We start from the raw sequence: 27703 nt of genomic DNA, 5'->3' as shown, positions 1-27703 counted from the left end.
CTCGACAATACTACACATACATCCTTGTTACTACACTATCACAACACCAGAGTCAAGTACTCGACAATACTACACATATACAGTATCCTTGTTACTACACTATCACAACACCAGAGTCAAGTACTCGACAATACTACACATATATACTTGTTACTACACTATCACAACACCAGAGTCAAGTACTCGACAATACTACACATATATACTTGTTACTACACTATCACAACACCAGAGTCAAGTACTCGACAATACTACACATATATACTTGTTACTACACTATCACAACACCAGAGTCAAGTACTCGACAATACTACAAATAAATCCTTGTTTCTACAGTATCACCTCATATCGTATCGTTGACCCTGTATCGTCAAATTCTTAAGAAACAATTCAACGATTCACACTCTTAAGAAACAATATAAATCATACTTTCAGCGACCAGGTGAAGGGCGGTGGTCGAGGAACCACATGCTCAACACGACTCTCCCTCAGAACAGACACTTCCTCACGTTGCAGCCGGAGAAACATGACACAGATCGTCAGGTATCCAACAATACATGGCCCGAGGCTCGGCGTGGTATCAGAGGCAGGGAAGGAATTTAGCGCAGCACGACAAAACAACAACAATAACACAGAGCTTAAATAAGCCAATACTTTAATCCAGCACAGACGGAGTCATTTTTCCCTCGTAGCGGATTTATTTCCCCATGTGTAACCAAAAAACAAAACAAAATCCAGACCATGTGACGATACGGCAGTATTTACCGAATGACTGCTGGCATCAGAGACTGCGAGTGAACGATGATATTTGATATCTCTGTGTACTGGTGTTCAAATGAATTTAGATCGGTTTATTAAGATACATTTGTTGCAACTGTTGATCTTGAAAACATATAAATCGAATCAAACAAATGAACAACTATCAAGTTCATTTATTTACAAGATAATTCCGTTTAAGTCGAAGGTTTTTCCGTATCAAGAGCCGTGACCTTTTGTACACGATGTGTTTTGTCTTGAATAGGTTAGAGTACCTCGATAGAATACTTACTCGACAGTTCTCTCGTCCAAATACGCTAATATCATGATAACACTTTGATAAAATATTTTCTACAACGATAACTAAACGATAAACGATTAAAGGATTACAAGGACGATACAAGTCAAAACTATGTGAAAACCATTGATTTTCAGTGAAAACTACCAAAGTACACGCAAGGAATTAAAATTGAATATGTTTAAAGTTTAAATATTCACATTATACAGGAGGTTAAATACTTTGTCAACCAGGAATTAACGCCTCATTTTATCTACTTGAATATTTTAGATATACTTGATTATCTTAGCGAAGTCAAAAATAAAACCTTTTTGTTTTTCATGAATTCAATTCAAACCGGTTGAGAACCGAATCCACACCACGTCAAACACATGAACAACTACCAATTTGATTTATTTTATATTAAAAAAATGATTAAACGAAGCAACAAGATAAGTTTAAGTTGAAGGTTTTTCCGTCTAAAGAGCCGTGAACTTTTGTACACGATGTGTCAGGAGGACCTTCACATGCAACTGCATGCACGGCGGTGATCAGCATGAATTCCTTTCCTCAGACTCTCCGACTTTACCTGCCTACCCCGACACACACACACCCGGACCCAGGACCCAGGACACATACCTCCAGTGGAGCAGCCCAGAAGGTCCCAGAACTGCATTTTTGCAGTGGGCTGGGAAGAGGACGAAGCCTCGAACTGCCCCCGAGAATCTCCCCTTGTTCCTCTCCCTCTCCTACGACTACTACTACTATACTTCCTGGTTGTACAGTAGCGCTGTGACAGGAGCAGGAGAGGAAACACCCGCCCACTGTCTCACGTCGACACACCTGGAGGCCGGAGTTTCGTTTCAAAACAGATCCGTCGGCGTCAGATCCCGCGCTCCTGTCAGCGTCATTTGTCAATGAGGGGAAGATAAGGATCGACTTCGCAAACAAACACATTCCTCGTCTTATTCTGATCACACCTGTGACCCACACACACACACAGACACACACACACACAACCAGGGAAGTTTGGGAATCTCTGGCTGCAAATCGAATGCATTTAAAAATGCATGCGTTCCCTCCATCCTTGAGGCTTTTTTAAGAAAGCACAGGGTGATACGAGCGAACACTCTGTTCCGTTTTCACGTCGCCACTTATTCCATCATGTTTCGGGAGAAACGCTTCTGCCATAACATTATGACCACCTGCCTTATGATGTCACCGTTTTGCTTTTTAACAGCGGAGGTCAAAACTAGTTATGCTAACTCCACACAAACACAAAATAGGAAAATAGTAGAACAACAACACGGTATAAAACTAAATATTCTGTAAGTAGCTGGTGGTATTTATGTAAAATAACCATTTATTTTTTAAACACGCAAGAGTTTTAGATTTCCTGTTTTACCCTTATATTTACTTTTCGTCTTCCTCGCTTTTAATCATCATTTTTTTAATGTATATTTACTTTTTTAACTGGTAATTAATTTCCAGCGAATTCAATTTGAGGATATACTTCACCTCTAAACACCAAAAAATACTTTCCATATTCATTTAAAAATACTCCAGCTATTAAGCCAACAAAATATTCACCACTTAAAAAACAAATACATTCACTAATAATATTTAAAAAATAATACGTATATAAAATAAAATGTAATGTTGTATAAGCCTGTCGCGAAACACTTACACATGTACAATATTTTCAGTTCACGTTACAATTTGCTTTATTTTTGATAAACTTGCAAAGTTTTCAGAATGACTTTAGTGTACACTCATTTATAGTGAGTATTATTGTGCGATTGTTCCACTTTCTTTTGGTTGAATTTAAGTGATAGTTCACCCTCATGTCGCCTAAAAGTTGGGATTATTTTCAGAGTAATCGGTTCCTTTTTAAGAGTAATAGACAAAAATGTTTGTTCATTTTTATGTAGCGACCGGAGCTCACTTGTCTTCATCTTGGTCCAAAAAAAGACACTTAAAAACATCCAAATACTGCTCGACTGTAACCTTGTATTGAAGCCTCGTACTAGAAGATCCCAGTTTTCATATACAAAATATGTCCGAACATCAGCTGCTGCAGTCTACTGTATCCTCTCATCCTCAGTCAACACCAGAAACCTCACGGGATTACGTAACGACTGCCGCCGTCTAGCGTTCGGAATATTGATTACAACACAAAAAAAAGAACAAAAGCAGTGAAACACTGCTGTTGAATATTGATGTATTGATATTTTCTTAACCCCCCCTGACGATATACATCATATGTTTTTTGGTGTTTTTTCTCAAGAACCAGAAGTTGTGACGTGATCTCCGAGGACACTGGAGGGACGTCCATCAGTGTCCAGAGTGACATGTACGACTGACTTGTCAATAATAAACAGGAACAACAAACGAGAACCAGACCCTGACAGGAATCCAAACAAAACAAACACCAAAGCCTCACATGAAGGATGTCTGTCATCTTGAAGGAGTGACACGTTCATTTCAGCACCACTTATTTAAAGGTGACTTATATATATATATATATATATATATATATATATATATATATATATATATATAATACATGAATAAATGAAGCTAAAAAGAACACAAAAACCTTCCTTTTGTTGCTCCAGCATCACAACATGAGCCAGGCTAGCTTGACAGGATCATGGACTCGAACCCTGGAGGGATGACTCTGGACCAGGACCAGGGTGTTTTCACTGCACCACCGCCTGCCAGGAATACAAATCACCCCCCAACAACAAGTCGTCCTTCGAGGACCCAGAACCCTCCCCAGATAACGGTCCTCCCAGAATCAACCCAGCGGCTTCAGCGCCGCCGTTAAACCCCCCATTGTCTGTGACAGTAAAAAACCCCCCTTTAATGCTAAGCTAGCTGTTGCTAACGCGGGGGGATCCGAGTCCCAGTCATCCGGGGATCGATACTCACCGAGTCAGGCCGAGCAGCAGCAGCGGCCGCGCCTTCTCCCGGTTCTTCTTCTTCTTCTTCTCCTCCCTCCTCCAGGAGCAGAACCTTCAGACCGGTCACCGCGCTGTGGTTCCGCGCATATGTTCCGAGAGGCGTGAGACCCGTGAGGCGCGTGTGTGTGTGTGCGTGCGTGTGTGTGTGTGTGTGTGTGTGTGTGTCCACAACAGCGCCGTGGCCGGTGGTCGGTGTCACTGACGTTAGCTTCAGCTAACAGAGCAGCAGCCGCTGGAGCCTCCAGTGTCTCCAGTGTCTCCCAACATGGCTGCAGATCCTGAGGAAACTAACTTTCAAAGACGTTTAATGTCATCTTGTTTTTTTTCTGTGTCGTTCAACAAAAATGTTCTTTATTTGGACCGAGGTGTTGCGTGTGTACAAAGAATTATTCGGCGAAATAATGCACACGTTTTATTTAATTTAAATATATTTCTATATTAAAAATGTTCTCATATTAAAGGATTGTCATTTAATTTAAAGATTTACCTGAATTTAGATTAAAATAAATATGTTATGCGCATTTTTACGCAAGTCACTGTTGTCGATTTGATAACTCGAAACTTTATTTTTATTATTTTAAAAAAAAATACAAAATGGTATTATAAATGTAGAAAATATACACTTCAAAGAAAAATAATAATGATTACATTAAATAATACGTCCTTGTGTGTTTTCTGTGCCTCATTATATTGTTGCTAAGGGGTCTATTTATTTAACGATTTATTTTTATTATTTTTTTAAATGCAAAATGGTATTATAAATGTTGAAAATATATACTTTAAAGAAAATAAAGAATGATTAAATTGAATAATACGTCCTTGTGTGTTTTCTGTGCCTCATTATATTGTTGCTAAGGGGTCTATTTATTTAACTATTTATTTTTATTATTTTTTAAATACAAAATGGTATAATACATGTAGAAAATATATACTTTAAAGAAAATAAAGAATGATTAAATTGAATAATATGTCCTTGTGTGTTTTCTGTGCCTCATTATATTGTTGCTAAGGGGTCTATTTATTTAACTATTTATTTTTATTATTTTTTAAATACAAAATGGTATAATACATGTAGAAAATATATACTTTAAAGAAAATAAAGAATGATTAAATTGAATAATATGTCCTTGTGTGTTTTCTGTGCCTCATTATTTTGTTGCTAAGGGGTCTATTTATTTATTAATTTGATTTTTGATTTTTCAAAGAAAAGAATGGAATATTAATGTAAAAAATACCATTTTTAAAACTTTGAATAACTTGCATCATTGGATGTTTCCTGCTTCATTATTTTATTGTTATTCCCCCAAAATAAATTTTTGTTAGTTACATTCTTCTTACCCTGGAACAAATTTCATTACATTTATTTAAAAAAAATGTTTCTTAAAAAATAGTCATATAAATGTGGAAGATACTACTAATAATAAAAAAAGACGAATAATGGAATAAACAATAGATACTTGTGTGTTTCCTGCAGGATTATTTTTGTATTTTATATTAAATTATTCAAATATTTTCCCTTTTAGATTTTTGTTTTGTTTAGGTATCAGTTGAAAGTTCCAAGCCTTTCAACATTTCCTACATTAAATGACAAAAACACATTTTCTCAATACATTTATATATAAAATTAAAAAATAAAATGTAACATAAATGTGGAATAATAATAATAATGATAATTAAAAAAAGGTTAAAAAATGTAAATTAAACTAATAAAAAATGATTGTGTTTTTCCTGATAAATTATTTTTCATAGCACATGTTTCAACTACATCTGCTTTTAGATTTCATATTTTCAGTCTAGATATACTTCTTTCTCTTTCTAAAATATTACAGTTTCATTCAGAATTTATATAATTGACGCTTAATCTTCCAAATAAATCTGAATAAAGATGTGTTTATGCTATTGTAGATATACTGGCATCGGTTTCTCAGTTTATTGTCTAAATAAATACACAGAACATTGAGTTCAGATGTTTTTGTTTGTGATTAGATCAAATTCTATTGTCTGTGATGCAGGAATCCAACCCTTGTACGTCATGTATTCAGTTTTTATCCTACAGTTTCTGGTGTGACTCTCAGGGGATGTGTATCATCCATAATTCATCTGTGGATCATAATAGCTGCTGAACAAAAGACTCTTTGAGACCAAGACGTTCCTCCTTCCATCAAGGATTCACACACACAGCATGGTTGTGAACAAACACACGCGCACACACTCACACACACACGCGCACAGATCCAACTACCACCTTATTCTTTTTATGTTGAGGTAAAAAAAAAAAAGGGTGAGATTTCGGTATTTCGGTTTACTGTTACACACGCGCTCTATCTAGTGGCCGGTTTGTAGTACTGCATGTCCCACTGCCTCTTGACCTATAACCTCAGGGGCCACATTTTATACAGGGGCCATCAAACAAAATGAAACAAATTATTTGCATACAATCATGTAATAAGGTGAAGCGACATGTGCTTAAATCATTATTTTTTTTGTAATTTATATAACTTTTCTTTTTTAAATCTAATGTAAAAGCATTTTATCTCCAAATATCGATTTATATTCACTTAAAATCTTGTTGAGGATCAATAAATATTCGCAAAATGTAAAAGTGGAGTACAAACAACCTAGAAGAAAAACCCCATAGTCATATTTAGAGACTTGTAATGAGTAGTTTGGGTATTTAGTGTTGCGATTCAACCTCCGGCCGCTAGATGGCAGCAGTTATAACGTCTTCCGCAGCTTAAGTAAGTAATATTTGTAGAGCGCTTTTCTAGACAAGGGTCACCAAGCGATAAAAACAATACCCGATAAAATAGATGCTTAAAAACACTGAAATCTTGGCGATGACTGAGGACGAGAGGATACAGTGACTCCAGCAGCTTTTAAAGCTGATGTTTGGACATATTTTGGTTTGAAAACAAATGAAAGCAGTTCTGGACAATACTACACATATGTACTTGTTACTACAGTATCACTATATATCGTAATGTATCATGATATGTATTGTATTGTACGATTCTTGTCAATACACACCCGTAGTAATGAATAATACAAAATTAAATTGTTCAGGGGCCACATAAAAAAATAGTCAAAGGGCCACACTTCTCTTGAAGGTAACCCTAAAACAGTCAATTTTAAATCTGTAAAAAATCTGCATATACTTATATACTATACAATATAATCATTGAGACAAATAAGATATAAACTGTATATATTACCAAAAACGTTTTATACAGAGTAAAAGTTAGGGGCCAACTTTAAATGAAGAAATGAAGAAGAATAAATACTAACTGTAGTACTACTAGGAGTACTGAGCTGACGTTTACTTGAAATGAAGTACAAGCTTTAGGGTTACATGTTTATTGAATACAAGAATACAAGAAGAACGTTTCCTCTAATAAAGTTGATGTCAGCAGGTGTTGATGTTAGCATGTTAGCATGTTGCTACGATACATGTCACAGGAATATACATGTTAATGTCGTTGATGTCGTAGAACACATGATGAAGATGATGATGATGATGATGATGATGATGGTCGAGCTACAGACGGACGGTGACGCGACAGTGCAGGTGAAGGGCGAGCGAGGCGGTGCGAGTGGTGGCGCGTTACGTTCCCGCGCGCGTCACCCTAGCACGCCATCTGGCTGGACTTGGTGAGGCTTTGGTGGGAGGGCGCGGTCTCCATGGCGACGTCGGTGTTGGAGCGCCCTCGCTTCTCCTCGGCGCCGTGCGAGTGCAGGCGTCCTCGCTGCAGCTCGTTGGTGTGGGCGCGACTCCGCGAGCCGTCGAAGGACGAGATGCTGGAGCTGGAGGTGGTCCGGGAGCGCAGCCGGGTCATGCTGGCGCTCGACACTGGAGGACAGAGACCGAGGGTTTAGATCAGGGTCAGCGAGGTGGTCATGTGACCTGCTTACAGTAGCCCAGGCCCTGGATGAAGTACTTCAAGGCTTCGATCACTTTAGCAGGCTGATCCACCTGAGGTAACCCTCCACAGTCGGCCATCTGCACACAGAGTTGTGTTATTGTTATCAACAAGTTTAACATGTAAGTAAGTAAGTAAGTCATTTTTATTTGTATAGCGCTTTTCCAGACCAGGGTCACAAAGCGCTTAAACAATCAAAACAATACTCAATAAAGTACATACTTTAAAGGTCAAGATAAAACTGATAACACAACAGGAGTTCCAGAAAATCAAGGAAAAGCCTGAACAAATAAAAATGTTCTGTTCTACGTACGTTTACATTTTGTTGTTTGAATATAGTATATTATTTATATAATATTTAAATTATTTGTCAAAGTAATAGTCAAAATAAATATAAAGAGAGATAAAGAAATCATTTTCAATTATTGTGTGTTTAGCTGAAGAGTTTTAAGGATCGGACAAATGTGAGTTCTTCTACGAGAGCCGATCAGAATTCTCGCTGCAGAGTTTTGTATCAGTAAGTAAGTCATTTATATAACTTTTTTTTTAATTTTTTGATTCAAAATGAATGAAAACAATATTTAAAAAAAATAAAGATAAAAATAAAATAAAAAAAAAAAAGTAGTAATATTAATGTGGACAAATACAACTGTTTTAAAGGTAGATAAATACATGAAAGATACATATTAAAAATATTTATTTTATTATTATTATCTAAATATTATTGATATTATTATTTTAGCATTTGTTTATAAAGGTTAACAGTATATTTCCCCTTTTTTTAGTTTTTGTAATATCACATTTTTTAATATATATCTTTTTTATTATCGAAATATACATTCAGAGAAATTTAACAAATAAATAATAATAATAATTAAACACATTTTTTAAAATAATAAACTTTGTGTAGTTCTTTCTACATTGATTAATACTAATGCAGAAAACACAACAAATTCAATTATTAAATAATAAAATAATAATAAACTATGTGTGTTTTCAAGGTGACCCGAAGGCCCAAAAACAAATGTGTTTGTGGTATCCCTTGTGTTATCTCTGGGTTAAGCTTTAATATGTTTTTTTATTCAATTATTAACTATTAAGTGATAGTTTTATCTACATTCGTCTAATAAATGATGAATAAACATCAATAAAACGATCACCGACCTTCAGGAGCGTCGTCTTTGTCGGGTTGAGTTTAGAGTTGCAGTCGACGACGTTCTCCACGGCAGGAGAGTTGTCTCCGACCACCAGCAGCGAGGAGCACCTTCAACACGTCACAAGTCGTCACTCAAAGTCGCCACAAAAGTTTGGTCCGTGCAAACGACCCGGGAACTCACTTGAGGGTCCGGGCGGTGACGCCGGCGTCGGCCACAGGCCTCTCCACGGCGAGGACGCTGCGACCTTGATACGCTCGCACGAACTGCATCACGTTGGCCTGGTTCATGGTCGCCGTGATGTGGTGGCGATACGTGGCGATCAGGTCGTGGTTGTTCTGGATCTCCTCCTTCCCGAACAGGTGAGTGATGACCGTGTCGGGGAGAGTGTGGGTCCATTCAGTGATCTGTCGAATACACACAGAATACTTACTTCCCTGAACTAGTATTTAAAAATAACAATATTTCATTCCAATATACAGAGAATACTTCCGTTCATTCACTGAACTAGTATTTAAAAGTAACAATATTTAATTCCAATATACAGGGAATACTTGCTTCACTGAACTAGTATTTAAAAATAACAATATTTCATTCCAATATACAGAGAATACTTACTTCACTGAACTAGTATTTAAAAATAACAATATTTCATTCCAATATACAGAGAATACTTCCGTTCATTCACTGAACTAGTATTTAAAAATAACAATATTTCATTCCAATATACAGAGAATACTTCCGTTCATTCACTGAACTAGTATTTAAAAATAACAATATTTCATTCCAATATACAGAGAATACTTCCGTTCATTCACTGAACTAGTATTTAAAAATAACAATATTTCATTCCAATATACAGAGAATACTTCCGTTCATTCACTGAACTAGTATTTAAAAGTAACAATATTTAATTCCAATATACAGGGAATACTTGCTTCACTGAACTAGTATTTAAAAATAACAATATCTCATTCAAATATACAGATAATACTTCAGTTCATTCACTGAACTAGTATTTAACAATAACAATATGTCATTCAAATATACAGACAATACTTCAGTTCATTCACTGAAGTAATGTTTAAAAATAACAATATGTGACGCAAATATACAGAGAATACTTCAGTTCATTGAACTACTATTTAAAAGTAACAAATATTCAAATATACAGAAAATACATCCATTAATTCACTGAATTAATATCAAAAAGTAATAATATGTCATTCAAATATAAAGAAAATACATTAATAATTCACTGAATTAATATTTAATTGTAATAATATGTAATTCAAATATAAAGAAAATACATCAATAATTCACTGAATTAATATTAAAAAGTAACAATATATGACGTGAATATAAAGAAAATACAATACAAATAATTTGCTTTATAATTAATAATAAAAACTAAACATTCAGTCAACAATTGTTAAGTAAATAAATATATTAATTAATTTACTGTGTAAATAATAAGAAGTTATATTTAGTGACGCAAAATATGAAGTAAATAAATTTAATAATTCACTTAATAATTAATAATCATTGAATTCAATGTATAAATAATAATCTGTGATATGAATATATAGAGTAAAGAAATCAATAATTTACTTTATTAATAATAATCTGTGACATAAATATAAAGTAAATAAATCCATTAATTCACTGTATAAATAATGAAAAAATGTAAAAACTAAACTAAGGAGTGAAACAAATTTAAAGTCAATAATCATTTAATTCACTGCATAAATAATAAAACATTAATAATCCGTCACCTTGTTTGCAACAGAGTCGATCAGTCCTTCAGCGTTTGGGTTAATGTTGACCAGAACCAAACCATCGACCAGATCTGGATGGTTGAGCTGAAACAGATAAAAACCCAATTTTAAGATTTGTATCTTTTACTCAAACAATATGATTCAAACAACATTGTTTAAGATGAACTCACTGCAAAGTGGGCGAGGATCCAGGCTCCAGCTCCGACCCCGATTCCAATCACACTCTTGACACTGCGAAGCAAAACATGTCAACGATACTTGTGTCAATAAAGTTTAGGATTGGTATCTTACCTGTAGTGCTTCAGGACAGAAGGCAGCGCCTCCGACAGCTGGTCCAGGGTCGGGTAGACGAACCTACGAGCGACAACAACACCTGTCAGATTTGATTTACTGTTTAATCCAATCTTTTCCCGACGAACCCGCTGGGAAGAGTCTTGGCTCCTTCATGTTGACCCGGAGCTTCCACGTGACACACCGGGAAGTGTTTGGCGATTTCCTGCATGTCCTCGTGGTTGAAGAGAGTCTCGAAGCACGACTTGTCTGAGAAGAAACCAGAGGATCGATGTGGACGTGATCCCTCGCCATAGATTTAAACATTTGATTGAATATGTATTTCTGAGTGAATATACGAGTCGAGAGATTCAAAGACTTTAATGAACTCTTCGTCATCATAGAAGGTTGAATAAAAAATACATCTAGTCTTTGTTTTTAATTCATTTATAAATATTTCTTATAATGTAGAAAAAATAAAATATGATAATGAAAAAGTAGTATATTTAATAGTAGACTCAAATAAAAATATGAAACACTTACAAATATATATACAACACTTCAAATTAAAAAATAATGTAAATTATGTTAGAAAATACAATGTAAACAAGAAGTAGGTCAAAGTATTTTCTGCAGAAATAATACTAATATAGTTTATGGAACAATTTAAAACCACACTAAATAGTTTTAAAGGCTGGAAAAGAAAATCTATACAAACAATTGGAATAAAACAGTTGAAATACTTTTTGGAAATATAATATAAACAAGATTCAATGTTGAAGAAATAGGTCAGAGTATTCATTAAAGTAGTAATATATTTATACTTCATTAAGAATGTAATATAGCATATGATACTAAAACGTTTGATAAATATCTTCAATAATTAAAAAAGATTACATTTAAAAAGAAAAACATGATTCAACAAAAAAAAATTATACTGTTTTAAAAAAGGTAATATAAACAAGAAGTATTTATCTGTGAATAATCTATCTATAATTTATCAAACCATTTAACATGACCTTTAAACTTTAAATAAACATGTAAAAATAATTTGTAAAAAGAAAATCGTCAAGATAAGTAAATATATATTAAAATAAACAAAAAATATATTAAAATAATTAAAACTGTTTTGAAAATATAATATTAACAAGAATTAAGTGGAAATATTCGGTGCAATAATAATGATGTAAATGTGTAAATATGATAAAATTCAGGAAGTCAAATATATGAATGTATTTTTAAATATCTTTTCCATGTACGGCAGGAAACTGAGGTGAGCGCCTCAAACACAGGTGATTAGGAACATAATGCCTTGCTCAAGAGAGCTTCATTTGAAGCTTTAAGTTGACGTTGATTTAACATAATCCTCTCTTTAAACTTTTTTTCGTTCTCTTACGGTTCAGCCCGATGTCATGGTAGGTCAGGATCACGGGGCGGTTGGCTCTGGGTACTCCCATCATGATGCAGTGGATCTTGCCATAGGGGGTCTCCACGTACTCCTCCTGGACCAGAAGAAAAACCCTGTGAGTCAAACCAGCCGTGGCTCCGTGGACATGTAGACTTACATTGACCTGAGGCTCGAACACGGAGTCGCACTCGCTCTCCTCCAGAACCATGGCTGCTGAAGACGTGGGAGACTGATCGGACCGCCGGCCTCGTCTGTGGACTAGAACTCCGTGTGTGTGTCGGGAGGATCCCTGAGCTGCTTTATATCTGCCCCGAGTGGCTGATCTGCCGCTAAGCTGAAGGTCCGACCTGACGCACATGTGGTCCAACTGGCCGCTTCCTGCCATAATCTCCTCTCGTGCCTCATGTCCTCGATTTGAAATGGACCATGTTCAGGTGTGTATCGTCAAGAACCTGACGCATCACCATACAGGAGCAACAATACAATATATAGTGATACTTTAGTAACAAGTATATATATGTAGTATTGTCCAGTACTTGACTCTGGTGTTGTAGTATTTACAGACCACATGACTCTTGACAAAGTCGTAACTGATTTCATTTGTTTTCAAACCAAAATATGTCCAAACATCAGCTTTAAAACCTGCTGGAGTCACTGTATCCTCTCGCCCTCAGTCATCTTGTGGATCTTTGTACTACTGACCAAGTACTTGACTCTGGTGTTGTAGTATTTACAGACCACATGACTCTTGACAAAGTCGTAACTGCTTTCATTTGTTTTCAAACCAAAATATGTCCAAACGTCAGCTTTAAAAGCTGCTGGAGTCACTGTATCCTCTTGTCCTCAGTCATTGCAGAATTTACAGACCACATGGATCTTGACGAAGTCGTAACTTTTTTTATTTGTTTTTAAACCAAAATATGGACAACATCAGCTTTAAAAGCTGCTGGAGTCCACTGTATCCTCTCGTCCTCAGTCATCTTGTGGATCTTTGTATTAACGATCAAGTACTTGACTCTGGTGTTGTAGTATTTACAGACCACACGACTCTTGACGAAGTCGTAACTGCTTTCATTTGTTTTCAAACCAAAATATGTCCAAACATCACTGTCACTGTATCCTCTCGTCCTCAGTCATCACCGGGATCTTGTAGGCTTTCACTGTTTTTTGACCCCCCACCCCAAAAAGTAAAGACATTTGAAAAATAAATGAACCAGTACAGTGCTGGTAAATATCAATATGAAAAAATAATATTGCGATATTAAGGTGTACGGATATTTTCAGGTCGGCCAGTTCAGTACTTCAGTATAAAATGAGGTAATTCACCGTCAAGATGTTATATCTTGAATATATATTTACTCACTCATTCTTTTTCTATTGATTCCCTGCTCTCGGGTGAGGAGGCGGGACACCCTGAACAGGACACAAAGAGACACCATCTCTATTGATTATTACTGTCTGAAACGTGTTTTATTTTGAAAAAAAGACAGTATTCTCTCTGCAGTAACATTAGTCTGTGACCCTTGACACGTTAAGACGCTCGTTTCAGTCACGTTTACCGAATAAATAAACATGTAAACTAGTGAAAATTACTGAAACACACACTTTATACGTTTTTTAAAAAAAAATGTCATTGTTTTTTAATGGTTTATATATTTTTAATTTGTTAGTTGTTAGCTTGTATAAAATCAAATAATGTCTGTGAATTCTGCAACACCAGAGTCAAGTACTTGGTCAGTACTACGAAGATCCCGGTGATGACTGAGGACGAGAGGATACAGTGACTACAGCAGCTGTTAAAGCTGATGTTTGGACATATTTTGGTTTGAAAACAAATGAAAGCAGTTACGATCCTGGTTGATGTCGTTGCACTAGATGATGTGGGTTTTATTTCTCAGTGTATTATATTAATATAAAGTAGAAAATATCCAGGGATTTTAGAAGTTGTTTTTTTTCAGTATGGTTCTGGTTATTTTAAAAATGTATTTTATTTAATTATTATTAGAATTATTTAGTATCTTTTTGTTCAATGTATACATATATATTGTAGTTTCAATAGGATTCACGTCGTAAAAATGTTATATTTCGACGCCTGCGTGTGAGAAAAACCTGGTTAAATAAAGAAGACACTTTTATTATTAGAGCGTCTGAGGATTGGAGTCACCTTCAAACAAGCTGTCAGGAGGTGGTTGGTTTAATCCCGGTCAAACCATCTGCTGGCCTGGACACCATGATCCCAGGAGGTCAGACCTCACTGTACGACAACCCTGTTTACAAACATCGACACACAACACAGACGCTAACACGGCTAGTAAACACACAATATGTCAACATCAACATGTGATGGTTTCTGACTCAACCAGACACACGTTAACAATTTACAACTTATTCCTCAAGAATTTACTGAAATTCCTCTTCAACACATTTATTTAAGATATAAGGTTGCTGGTTAAATTCCAATCATGTGGCAAACAAACAATGGTTTATTAATATAATCTGCAATTAGAAAATTGAATGTTGAATTTAACATTTCAAATATTAAAATTGATTAAATTTTTATATTTTTTATTGCAATGTTGATTTTTTTTTATTGCATTTATATTTATTTGCATTTATTTGGTAACAATAATGAAATTCAATCATTTGTATATTTAAAGCTTGAATTATTGCTTTTAAAATAATCAAATGGAAGAAATTGTCAAAGAAGAGTTTGATATTTTAACTCTGATCATTCTAAAAAGTTTATAGTATAAAGTTATAGTTTAAGTCAACAACAAAATCGATCGATCACACTTTAAATGATCTCATAATGCAAGAAAAAAGATAGATTTAAAATACAGTTTATGGATCATTTCTCTCTTTTTTTGTAATGTAAACAAAATGTTTTTAATATATATTTATTTTATATTCACTTTTCTAATATTATTATTTTTTTTTTAACTACAGTATATATCCTTTATTTAATAAACCCAAAACGTGTTAAACAAATTTACAAACTCACAAAACTAATTTACAAACTTAAGAAACAAATTTATAATTTCACGAAACTAATTTATAATTTCATGAAATAAATTTACAAACTAACAAACAAGTTTTAAAACCTGAAAATGATAATTTCCCAAAAAGCAATTTGCAAAATCAATGACACAAGTTTAAAAATGATAAAATAAACCCAAAACTACACAAGTACGCATGAAATACATCGGTTTTAATATATTAAAAAAAAGTGTTGTCTAAAAATATTTATAGTTTCGCCAAGAAAATTAAGAAATGAACTTAAAGCTGAATTTGACATCGGATCAATAAAACTAATTATTTTAACGTTAATATTATTAAAAATGTTTAAGAGGCTAATATAGAAGTGAGCTTCATTCACAAGCATTTATAAATATATATCTTTATACGTAATAAAGTGTCGGTTCAATCGTTTTCTAATTCAATTTGCTCAGTCAAAGTTGTGCAGAAACACAATCAGGGACCAAGTGTGATTAAAGCCCCGCTCAGTAGGTCACGCTGACTCACGAACGAGGGTTTCGTGGTGGCGACCAGACAGCAGCGGCTTCTGGAGCGGAAACGCCTCAGACCTGGACCACCTCCTCGTAAAGCCGCCGCCGAACCAGGCGCCCGCAGAAAGAACCTGTAATCCAGTTAGCCAGGGCTGAAGGAGCAGGAGGAGGCGGCAGATGGTGGAGATCCAGGCACGCGTCACATAACGCTGACTAAACTCTGGCCTGCTAGCCTACTTCGCGGCTAATGCTGTTGACTTAAGACCCCGTGACCTACGTCAACAAGGATGTTCTGATCCAAGTGTTCCCGAGGGTGACCTGCGTGCACGTGGCTCTCCTCACACTATAAATAATGTTTAGAATTACCTGCATGTGAGTCCTGTGATGGTAAACCTCTCCAGTGTGTCCTCGCCTCTCACCCCGAGTAGCTGGGACGGCCTCTTATTCCCTTAAAGACGAAGATAGTGGAATAAATGACAGTTTATAAACACATCATCTTTGATAACAATTAAATATAATACTATGAATTATTAAAAGAATGAAATATATTTTAATAATATCTTTAATCCAGATTGAAATAGAGTTAAAACAATGTCATAATGTCTTTGACTTTTGAGTTTCTCTCTACGTTCTCACCTGTTGTTCTGACTTGTTGATCACTTACCAGCACAGACCACTAGATGGCGCCTCAAGTGGACTTTAAAGCCTCGGGATTCTGAAGCGTCTCGAGCTTCATTCACCTGTTGAAACATAAACAATATTTCTTTCACAATCTTACTTGCTTTAGTGTGTTTTAATCTCAGCAAATATTTATTGATGATGATTCAGGTTTTATTCATGTCTCAACAGATGTCAACGTTTTATGATTCAGAATTGTTTTCACTTAAATTTGTGTTGATTTATTAGTTTATATTCCATGTTTACTATCAACATATCCATTTGTGTATTTTCACACATATCCATAGTTACACAATGAATTAATTAATATCTACTTATTATTAATTCTGTAGTTTTCTTTACTACTGTTTATTGTTTGAATGAATGTTAATGTTATTGTATATATATATAATAATTTTATTATCATTATTTTTTGTAATTATTGTTGTTATTATTATGATTATTTGATTATTGACTTTTTAAACATGTGTTCTGTATGTCCTAATACAACGTTTAAGGATGTTTAATTATTAATATATTTATTTCTATTTACATATCTATTATGTTTCCTTTATTACATTAAATTAACTTTTAAAACTAAAATAGTACATTTGTTTCACAAGCTTGTAAAATGTTTTCCTGAGTTTCTAAATTATTTTCATGATTTTTTACATTTTTTTTCATGATTTGGTAGATTTGCTTCGTAAGTTTGTAAATGTGTTCCTTGAGTTTGTAAATGTGTTTCAGAAGTTTGTAAAGTAGTTCCATGAGTTTGTAAAGTAGTTCCATGAGTTTGTAAAGTAGTTCCATGAGTTTGTAAATTTGTTTCAGAAGTTTGTAAAGTAGTTCCATGAGTTTGTAAATTAGTTTCATGAGTTTGTAAATTTGTTTCAGAAGTTTGTAAAGTAGTTCCATGAGTTTGTAAATTAGTTTCAGAAGTTTGTAAAGTAGTTCCATGAGTTTGTAAATTTGTTTCAGAAGTTTGTAAAGTAGTTCCATGAGTTTGTAAATTTGTTTCAGAAGTTTGTAAAGTAGTTCCATGAGTTTGTAAATTAGTTTCAGAAGTTTGTAAAGTAGTTTCATGAGTTTGTAAATTTGTTTCAGAAGTTTGTAAAGTAGTTCCATGAGTTTGTAAATTTGTTTCAGAAGTTTGTAAAGTAGTTCCATGAGGTTTTTTTTATTTGTTTCAGAAGTTTGTAAAGTAGTTCCATGAGTTTGTAAATTTGTTTCAGAAGTTTGTAAAGTAGTTCCATGAGTTTTTTTTTTAATTTGTTTCAGAAGTTTGTAAAGTAATTTCATGAGTTTTTTTTAATTTGCTTCAGAAGTTTGTGAAGTAGTTTCATGAGGTTTTTTTAAAATTTGTTTCAGAAGTTTGTAAAGTAATTTCATGAGTTTTTTTTTATTTGTTTCAGAAGTTTGTAAAGTAGTTTCATGAGTTTGTAAACTTGTTTCAGAAGTTTGTAAAGTAATTTCAGAAGTTTTTTTTAATTTGCTTCAGAAGTTTGTAAAGTAGTTTCATGAGGTTTTTTTTAAATTTGTTTCAGAAGTTTGTAAAGTAGTTTCATGAGGTTTTTTTTATTTGTTTCAGAAGTTTGTAAAGTAGTTCCATGAGTTTGTAAACTTGTTTCATGAGTTTGTAAATTTGTTTCAAAAGTTTGTAAAGTAGTTTCGTGATTTTTTTTAAATTTGTTTCAGAAGTTTGTAAAGTAGTTTCATGAGTTTGTAAACTTGTTTGGCGAGTTTGGTAATTGTTAGTATTTGTAAATTAGTTTAGGATAATTATTTATATTCTAAAAAATTTAAAATTACTACCAATTTTCAAATGATGCATTTATTTCCCTGTTTAAATCTATACATGTGCATCATTAGTGTGTGTTTATATGTCAATGTCTCAAAGAATCAATTGTTTTTATATATTCATATTTATTTGTGTACATTTCTGGCCGAGTTTTTTTTTTAAATTTCATTAAAATGTAAGACAAATCACAGAATTCTTTATTTAAATATAAATATATATATATATATATATTTAAATATTATTTATTTCTTGTAAATGATTGAATGATTCCACAGCAACGAGTGAACGTGTTCTTCAAACGAGTGGAAGCTTCAACGTCTTCTTCCTGTGCAGGTGTTACTCTTATCTTGCTCCTGACAGAAGGCGATGATGGTGAGATGGAAAAATGTTTCCACGCAGAGAAGCCGGAGGCATGTGTCGCTGACAAGTGTTCTCTCGTGAAAAGAAAAACGCCGTCGCACAAGTTAAACGTTTTTCTCCAGTTTCGGGAACGTTTTCGAGAAGAACGTGAAAGTTGACAGGAATGTATCGGTCCGGTCGTCATGGCGACCGCAGGTGAAAAAGTGACCGTCCTGCTCTCGGCTTTCAAAACATTCTAATTATACACACAGCAGCTGCTGCCGCTCCACACTTGTGCGTGTTTGTGTTGTTGTTGTTGCTGCGTGTTTGTGTTTGTAATGGTGCGAAACACAAAAATCACATCATGTGTTTTATTTGAGTCTTTTGTCATGAAAGGAAATTTATTTTTAACTTTTTTTATTTTTACACATAAATATTCTTCGGGTGAACAAATCTTTAAAAAATACATAAACTAAAATATAACATAAGGTTTTTAGTCAATTTTTTTTAACCCCAGGACCCATAATTCTTTGCTTCTGTAGTGTGTCTGTAGTTTTCTTGTACTACTGTTTACTGTCTTGTACGAATGTTAAAGTTATTGTATACTTTTATTTATAATAATTTTGTTATCATTTTTTTTTTTTTATTATTATTATTTGTATTTATTGTTATTTATTTTTCTTGTTACAAATTCTGAAACAACTAAAATTTAAGCAATAGGGTTAGAAGTAACAAATATATTAATCATTATAAGGACATTTTTGGGAGTGAAACATAAATAATAAATATATAAATATAAAAAGTATTAATGTGGGAAAGAATTCTAGAAATTCTACCTTTAATAAAAATCTGTTTACACATGAATTACTAGAATATTATTTGTACAATACGAGAATAAAAATACACATTAAACTAGAATAAAGTAGAATATATAATGTCATTATATATATATATATATATATTTATTATGTGTGGTTGTTTATTAATCATTTTAAAATGACCTCCAGGAAGAAAAATCATGTATTTACTAAATATGTATTTTTCTGGGTTTCTTTACATTGATCTGATATTTGAAATGAGTATAATCAAAAGTAATACTTAATGATTTTTTAAGTATTTTTAATTAGCAGTTCATAATTAGCATAACTAAAAAAAAGGCAATAGATTTTCACGAGATTTGATCACAAAAGGTTTGACCTACTTCTGTAGCTTTTGTTTCTTCGGGGAATTTTCCTGTCATCCACTTGTATGGCTTCTCACTGCTGCTGCGCACACGCCTCCAGAACTATCCAACAAATAAAAAGTTAAAAAAAAGTTTTATGAACCACACTAAATGATGTGTATCTTCAGATATCACAAGGTCATACTTTATTGATCCTCTGGAGGAAGTGCTTTTATGTGGCGCTAGTAAAGCGTGTGATTCAGGAGCCGTCAGTCTAATCAACTCTAATCATGTCATTAAGTTGTTGCCGCTGAAGATCTCGACAGGAACAGGACGAGCCGGTGTGTTCTCCACGTGTTTGTCCAAAACATTATATAAGCTCTGTTTTTGCTGGAAATCTTTCATCAGTCACTGAGAGCCACCAAAAATAGCAGGAGCTCCCCTACGGGCCCCTCAGAGACTTAAATAGCAGCATTATTGCGTAATCCAGAGATTAGTTTACGGGGCAGGCTCCGGACCAGATCCAGGGGTTCTTGATCCGACCAAAGAAGTTAACAAATTATCGGTTTCTTTAAAAGTGACTTTGGTGCTCGGCCTGCTTATTTTTACCCGCCATGTTTGTTTACTGAATGTTGGCGCCGGAGCCATGGGATCCATGACTAAGACACTTGATGGTGTTGTGAAAGGAGGGGGGGCTACATGTCCTTCTGGCTCCTGGAGAAGATCAGCTGATGGTTGACCTACTGGGTGACGGGGCTCACATTTCCTCAAACCAGTGCCATGTTTAGGCCAGAGAGCGTCTGTTGAGTCGAAGACTGTCGTAGAGGAATCTCGTCGTTACTCCCGAGATATGTTTGTTGCAACAGATTCTCTGAGGTGCTCGAGCAACACCTCGTCTACGATTCAACTTCTGCAAAAAGAGTGTTGAAATCCCAGCGATGACTGAGGACGAGAGGATACAGTGACTCCAGCAGCTTCTAAAGCTGATGTTTGGACATATTTTGGTTTCAAAACTAAATAATTTGATTTTTTTTTTTTTTTAAATTATAATTTAACGTGTAAATATTCACAGCGTTTGTTCATTTTTGTGTTGCAATTAAACTTCCGCTGCAGTCAATTAATTCTCAGCAGCTACAGGAAAAATGAATTCCCAGGTGACGACTGAGGACGAGAGGATAAAGTGACTCCAGCAGCTTTTAAAGCTGATGTTTGGACATATTTTGGTTTGAAAACAAATGAAAGCAGTTACGACTTTGTCAAGAGTCATGTGGTCTGTAAATACTACAACACCAGAGTCAAGTACTCGACAATACTACACATATATCCTTGTTACTACACTATCACAACACCAGAGTCAAGTACTCAACAATACTACATTTTATACTTGTTACTACACTATCACAACACCAGAGTCATGTCCTGGACAATACTACATATATATACTTGTTACTACACTATCACAACACCAGAGTCAAGTCCTGGACAATACTACACATATATACTTGTTACTACACTATCACAACACCAGAGTCAAGTACTCGACAATACTACATATATATACTTGTTACTACACTATCACAACACCAGAGTCAAGTCCTGGACAATACTACACATATATACTTGTTACTACACTATCACAACACCAGAGTCAAGTACTCGACAATACTACATTTTATACTTGTTACTACACTATCACAACACCAGAGTCAAGTACTCGACAATACTACATTTTATACTTGTTACTACACTATCACAACACCAGAGTCAAGTCCTGGACAATACTACACATATATACTTGTTACTACACTATCACAACACCAGAGTCAAGTACTCGACAATACTACATTTTATACTTGTTACTACACTATCACAACACCAGAGTCAAGTCCTGGACAATACTACATATATATACTTGTTACTACACTATCACAACACCAGAGTCAAGTCCTGGACAATACTACACATATATACTTGTTACTACACTATCACAACACCAGAGTCAAGTACTCGACAATACTACATATATATACTTGTTACTACACTATCACAACACCAGAGTCAAGTCCTGGACAATACTACACATATATACTTGTTACTACACTATCACAACACCAGAGTCAAGTACTCGACAATACTACATTTTATACTTGTTACTACACTATCACAACACCAGAGTCAAGTACTCGACAATACTACATTTTATACTTGTTACTACACTATCACAACACCAGAGTCAAGTCCTGGACAATACTACACATATATACTTGTTACTACACTATCACAACACCAGAGTCAAGTCCTGGACAATACTACACATATATACTTGTTACTACACTATCACAACACCAGAGTCAAGTACTCGACAATACTACATATATATACTTGTTACTACACTATCACAACACCAGAGTCAAGTACTCGACAATACTACACATATCTTCTTACTACAGTATTACAAACCTTTTTTCTTTTTTTGGCAATTACGTGCCAGATGATTTTCACCTACAAATTATCTTATTTTGAGAAACATATCAAATGCAAAAATGTTTTTTTTTCTGTATTTATTTGGCCATCATGGGACTATATTTGGTCCCTTTAAGTTTACTCTTATCTTGGACAAGGAGGTCATGTGATCATCACCATGTATGGAAGATAATAGTTAAACACAGAAGGACATCTTTAAAAACAAAATTAATAAAAAATAATGCGAAAGATGATTCTTTCGATAAATTAGATCCACACATCTTTAGAAGATTTCTCTGCATGACTGCATGCTTTCTTTTATCCAAATTCAAGTCCAAAGCTTTAAGTAGCATTTCAAAAGCTACAAAAGAGGTACAGATTTATATTATCATTGAATACTAACTGAGTCAAAGTGCAGTCTATGGTCTTCTTAATGCCTTTGCCTGCATTCATCTGGCCATCATGAAATTATATATATATATATATATATATATATATATATATATATATATTATGGTCCCCTTGAGATTAATTTTACCTTGAAAAAATAATTGATGTGGTCGACAGTTTTTAGATATCCAGATACTTACAAATGATGGTGTCCAACCTAAATTTTAGAGATGAATTACCATCTGGAGCCACAGTACAGTTATCTCAAGACATCTTCTAAAGGTCACAGTTCAAATTAAATATTTTTTTATTAGCATTATTTCAAAAGGTACAAAAGGTATTAAATTTCATTGACAATATTTAGTAAAACATAGGTCCCAAAATGGACATTGAAATACTTTTCTTAAAACACACTTTTTGTTTATATGTAAACATGTTTTTAAATATGTATAGTTTCAAAAAAATACATTTTGTGTCTACATGTAAGTCAATACTTATGAGCCATAAATAAATTACTTAATGTGTATCATCAGACAATAAGCCTGTTAATCATCTTATTAGTATCTTCTTCAGCTTGACTGAGTTTCAACCCTAAACAACACTACGTTTCTACTCATTATTAGCTTTTTCTAAGATTAATTTAAGGTAAACTTCAACTAAACTAATTAAATTCTAAGTAAAACCTACTGTAAATCCAATTAAGTCCAAGATAAATCTATGGTTAATCTAATTAAAATGTGAGTTAAATCCAAGGTACATTTAAATCTAAGGTAAATCTAAATCAAATCTTGGTAAGATCTGACGTAAACCGAAGGTAAATCTAAGTAAAAAGTGAGTTATAACCTAAATTAAATCTTAATCCAAGTAAAATCTAAATAAATCTAAGATCAATGTAATGTAAACTCCAACTAAACTAATTAAATTCTAAGTAAAACCTTACGTTAATCTAATTAAGTCTAAGGTAAATCTGAGTAGATCTAGGTAAAATATAAGTTAAAACTAAGGTAAATCCAAGTAAAATGTAAGGTAAATATAAAGTAAAATCTAACGTAAATCTAAGGTAACAGGTCAACAAGTAATAAATGCGCATGTTAATGGTGAATATACTTTCCTAATTTGTCGCCAAATGTTTTGACCATAATCTCTATCTTTAGTCTGTGTATTAATTTAATTTAATTTTTTTTCTTTATTATGGCCTCCTTTTTGTAAATAAAGGCTCATTTTAATGCTTTATTTTCATACATATCTTTCTTTACAAAAATCTCAAATTATAATTACTCAGGCATATAGTGTTGTACATATATATTTTCTGTACATTCTTTATACTTTAAATGCATTCATTGATCTTTAAATACAATTTGAATCCACCGTAGACCCTTGAAAACATCTCTACAGCAGCAGCAGACAGAAACTACAAGTCAATAAGTTAGTAGTTATTTCTGAAGAATGCAAGCAGGTGGAGCAGTAGTGGTTTCGCTCATGTGACCTCTGAGGCAGAGAAGCTAAGATTTGTGATCGGTCTTCGTTCTTCACCTCCAGGGTGCAAGACTGGGGGTCAAACCCAAAACAGCTTCCGTATACCAGGAATTGTTTTCCTCTCGCTAGTTAAAATGTTTAGTTTTTTTTATTAAGAATGTGTCACGATGTTGTCGCTAACTAGCAGCATGTAAACTGGGTCAAGAGTTGTGGATCAAACGCACAACAATATCCTGAGAACTGGATGTTCATGAGTCAGCAGTGACAGTTGGGAGGTCAGGTTTGAGATTCACTCACAAGTCACGACACGCGCCCTTGGGTTTGACTTTCTCTCGGAAGTCCTCCATTATCTACTTCTTCTTCTTCTTCTTCTGATAATGGGAAGTGTTTTTCAAGCTCTGTGTGTGTGTGTGTGTGTGTGTGTGTCTGTGTGTGTGTGTGTGTGTGTGTGTGTGTGTCTGTGTGTGTGTGGGGTGTGTGTCTGTGTGTGTGTGGGGTGTGTGTGTGTGTGGGGTGTCTGTGTGTGTGTGTGTGTGTGTGTGGGGTGTGTGTGTGTGTGTCTGTGTGTGTGTGTGTCTGTGTGTGGTGTGTGTGTGTGTGTGTGTGTGTGGGGTGTGTGTGTGTGTGTGTGTGTGTGTGGGGGGTGTGTGTGTGTGTGTGTGGGGTGTGTGTGTGTGTGTGGGGTGTGTGTGTGTGTGTCTGTGTGTGGGGTGTGTGTGTGTGTGTGTGTGTGTGTCTGTGTGTGTGTGTGTGTGGGGTGTGTGTGTGTGTGTGTGTGTGTGTATGTGTGTGTGGGGTGTGTGTGTGTCTGTGTGTGTGTGTGTGTGTGTGTGTGTGGGGGGGGGGGGGGGCGGGGGGTGTGTGTGTGTGTGTGTGTCTGTGTGTGTGTGTGTCTGTGTGTGTGTGTGTGTGTCTGTGTGTGTGTGGGGTGTGTGTGTGTGTGTGTGTGTGTGTATGTGTGTGTGGGGTGTGTGTGTGTGTGTGTGTGTGTGTGTGTGTGTGTGTGTGTGTGTGTGTGTGTGTGTGTGTGTGTGTGTGTGTGTGTGTGTGTGTGTGTGTGTGTGTGTGTGTGTGTGTCTGTGTGTGGGGTGTGTGAACACTTTAATTGACTGATAGTGAGATGAAAAAAGAAGGTCCTGTGACTCGTGTCACTCGATCATTAAACTAGGGTTGGGTTCGACCAGAAGTCGGGGAGTAAACACTGAAACACTGACCTCACGTACACGTCTGGCTGTGGGAACACAAACAAACTCTATTGTAAGGAGAAAGCGAAGAAGAAAACACTCCAAGGATTGACAAGCTTAATCCGTCTGGCAGCTCAAGGGAGCGTCTATATATGGAGGGGAAGAAAAAAAGAAAAGAAGGAATCACAGGACGGATGGAGGATACAATGAAGAGCGTTAACTGGACAAACTACATTTTTTTAACTTCAGCATTTTGTTGTTTTTCTGCTTTTTTGTTTAATTGGCGTTTTGTTATTTTGTTTGTACAAATAATTGACACATTTTTTTGTTTGAAAAAGTTTGAAATAAATAAGTTCATTCAAAGTATGAAAGTATATCAATGTCATCAATTTAACATTTTAAATGTTGACTTTTTTTTAATGTATATTTTAATATTTGTTCAAGCCTTAAAATATTGATGATACGTTATATTATATTATATATTTAAACGTTAAAATAATATAATTCACTAATTTGTATATTGAAATATATATATTTTTATTTTCCAAATTAATTCAACATATAGAGTTTGATTTTCTTATTACAAAAATTGCAAAAACAAAATTTTCTAATTTCAATATTTTTTGATTTGAAGCTTTTTTAATTGAATGTAAAAATGTAGACCATCATGTGACTGTTTCATCGAGTAGCTCAGTACTCTTGGTATTGTTTGGTGGCACAATTATACCAACAACTAGTATATTGAAAGTATTTTTTAAATGATAAAAAAAAGTTTGAATGTTTTTAAAATGTTTTTATTTTAATTTTAAAACAGTAGCAAACTTTCAGCCATTCATGCGACTGATCGATCAAGTAGCTCGGTACATTTATTTTATTTTTATTCACTGCGTTTATTCATTTGTGTGTTGCAATTCAATTTCCAGCAGCAGTTACTACTTACTCCTAATCTAAAGGAACAATAAAATCCCAGCAACAACTGAGGACGAGAGGATACGGTGACTCCAGCAGCTTTTAAAGCTGATGTTTGTTAATATTTTGGTTTCAAAGCAGTTACGACTTTGTTAAGAGTTATTACAATAAAATAATAACATTATAATTATATTATAATAATATAATTAATTGATCAATTAAAATAAGGAAAGTTTGATCAAATATCTCGGGACTCTTGGTATTGTCTGGTAATACCATTATATAACAATTTGTAAGTAAATAAGTCTTTTTTTTTTGTATAGCGCTTTTCCAGACCAGGGTCACAAAGCGCTTAAACAATCAAAACAATATTCAATAAAGTATATACTTTAAAGGTCAAGATAAAACTGATAACACAACAGTAGTTCCAGAAAATCAAGGAAAAGCCTGAACAAATATTTGTATTCATAGTATTTTTTAAAGGATTGAGTAAAAAGGTTTGAATATTAAAAAAAGGAAGAAAAATTACAAATAGAGTTTGATATTCTAATTCCAATAATTCAAAAATACAATTTCTAAAGTCAATGTTTTCAAATTTGTAGCCATTTAAATTCAATTAAAACCTTTCGGTATCATAGCAATACAAGACAGTACTGAAAGAGAACCGAGTTTATTGATCAAACTTTCAGCTGTTCGATCCAAGTAGCTCGGTACGTTTAGAAAATAATAATAACATTTCAACATTTCAACATTTTTCTTTACACATAGAGTTTCCAATTCCAATAATTAATCGATAAAGTGAACTGAAAGTGAAAGTTTAATCAAGTGGCTCGATATTCTTTTGGTATTGTCTGGTGACACTTTTATACCAACATTTCATATTGAATTTAAAAGGCTAACGATTAAAATATATTGAATTTAGAAAATGTATTTTTTGGTGTCAGAACATTAACCTATTTGTGTAAAAGAAAAAAAGGTAAAAACCAAGTTGACCTTCAAAGTTCGAACATTTTAAAGGTGAAACTCATTCAATATTGCGGCGGCACTGATACACTTCCATATGAAAAGCCAACATAGAAAAATAAAAGCTGGCTGAGAGTCGCCGGCTCTTCTCCGTAAGAGCATTAACTCTGGAGTGTTCTGCTAGTGACAGGGCTGTCAGGGTCAGATGGCTGCTCAGCCTGATTACACCGGCTCACAGCAGATCTCCAGCCACACACACACACACACACACACTCCACCACCACCACCACCACTAGCACCACCACCAGCACCGCCAGTTGGAGGCAGTGA

The 27703-nt window shown here is 34.4% G+C and overlaps 2 protein-coding genes and 1 long non-coding RNA gene across 4 annotated transcripts in view; all 3 read right to left on the bottom strand.

The window, feature by feature from the left end:
• LOC148062875 (focal adhesion kinase 1-like) overlaps positions 1 to 4090 on the bottom strand; it is a 67950-nt gene extending 63860 nt beyond the window's left edge. The window contains exon 1 of one of the 2 annotated variants that reach the window (XM_087812437.1): positions 3968 to 4090. Coding sequence is in view for 1 of the 2 variants with exons in the window: in XM_087812435.1 (XP_087668561.1) it covers positions 1673 to 1709 (37 nt within the window). In the remaining variant the exon portion in view is untranslated. Of the gene's footprint in view, positions 1 to 1672; positions 1782 to 3967 lie in introns of those variants that run through there. The other variant, XM_087812435.1, reaches the window with a different exon arrangement.
• A 3366-nt stretch (positions 4091 to 7456) lies between these two features.
• LOC148062874 (protein NDRG1-like) lies at positions 7457 to 12826 on the bottom strand. Its single transcript, XM_087812148.1, has 10 exons — positions 12684 to 12826; positions 12515 to 12620; positions 11268 to 11388; positions 11140 to 11202; positions 11019 to 11079; positions 10846 to 10932; positions 9254 to 9477; positions 9081 to 9180; positions 7909 to 7996; positions 7457 to 7846 (listed from the first exon to the last, which is right to left on the bottom strand). Exons 1-10 carry the CDS (start codon positions 12732 to 12734, stop codon positions 7623 to 7625), a joined length of 1125 nt encoding a protein of 374 aa, XP_087668274.1. The 5' UTR covers positions 12735 to 12826; the 3' UTR covers positions 7457 to 7622.
• A 346-nt stretch (positions 12827 to 13172) lies between these two features.
• LOC148062873 (uncharacterized) lies at positions 13173 to 16465 on the bottom strand. The gene is made up of 3 exons (XR_015713608.1): positions 16399 to 16465; positions 16049 to 16163; positions 13173 to 14793 (listed from the first exon to the last, which is right to left on the bottom strand). It is a non-coding gene; the product is annotated as an uncharacterized LOC148062873 (long non-coding RNA).
• Positions 16466 to 27703: the final 11238 nt, after the last annotated feature.

The sequence above is a fragment of the Callionymus lyra genome, chromosome 17 (genome assembly GCF_982586985.1).
Source record: "Callionymus lyra chromosome 17, fCalLyr1.hap1.1, whole genome shotgun sequence".
Lineage (NCBI taxonomy): Eukaryota > Metazoa > Chordata > Actinopteri > Syngnathiformes > Callionymidae > Callionymus > Callionymus lyra.
This window is presented reverse-complemented; position numbering and strand designations above follow the sequence as displayed.

Excerpts from the sequence above, each read along its gene's own strand:
- LOC148062874 (XM_087812148.1), bottom strand. The coding sequence starts at position 12,734 with ATGGTTCTGGAGGAGAGCGAGTGCGACTCCGTGTTCGAGCCTCAGGTC. Across the intron at positions 9,478-10,845 it reads TCGACTCTGTTGCAAACAAG|ATCACTGAATGGACCCACAC; the intron begins GTGACGGATTAT and ends TGTATTCGACAG. Across the intron at positions 7,847-7,908 it reads CATCCAGGGCCTGGGCTACT|TGTCGAGCGCCAGCATGACC; the intron begins GTAAGCAGGTCA and ends TCTGTCCTCCAG.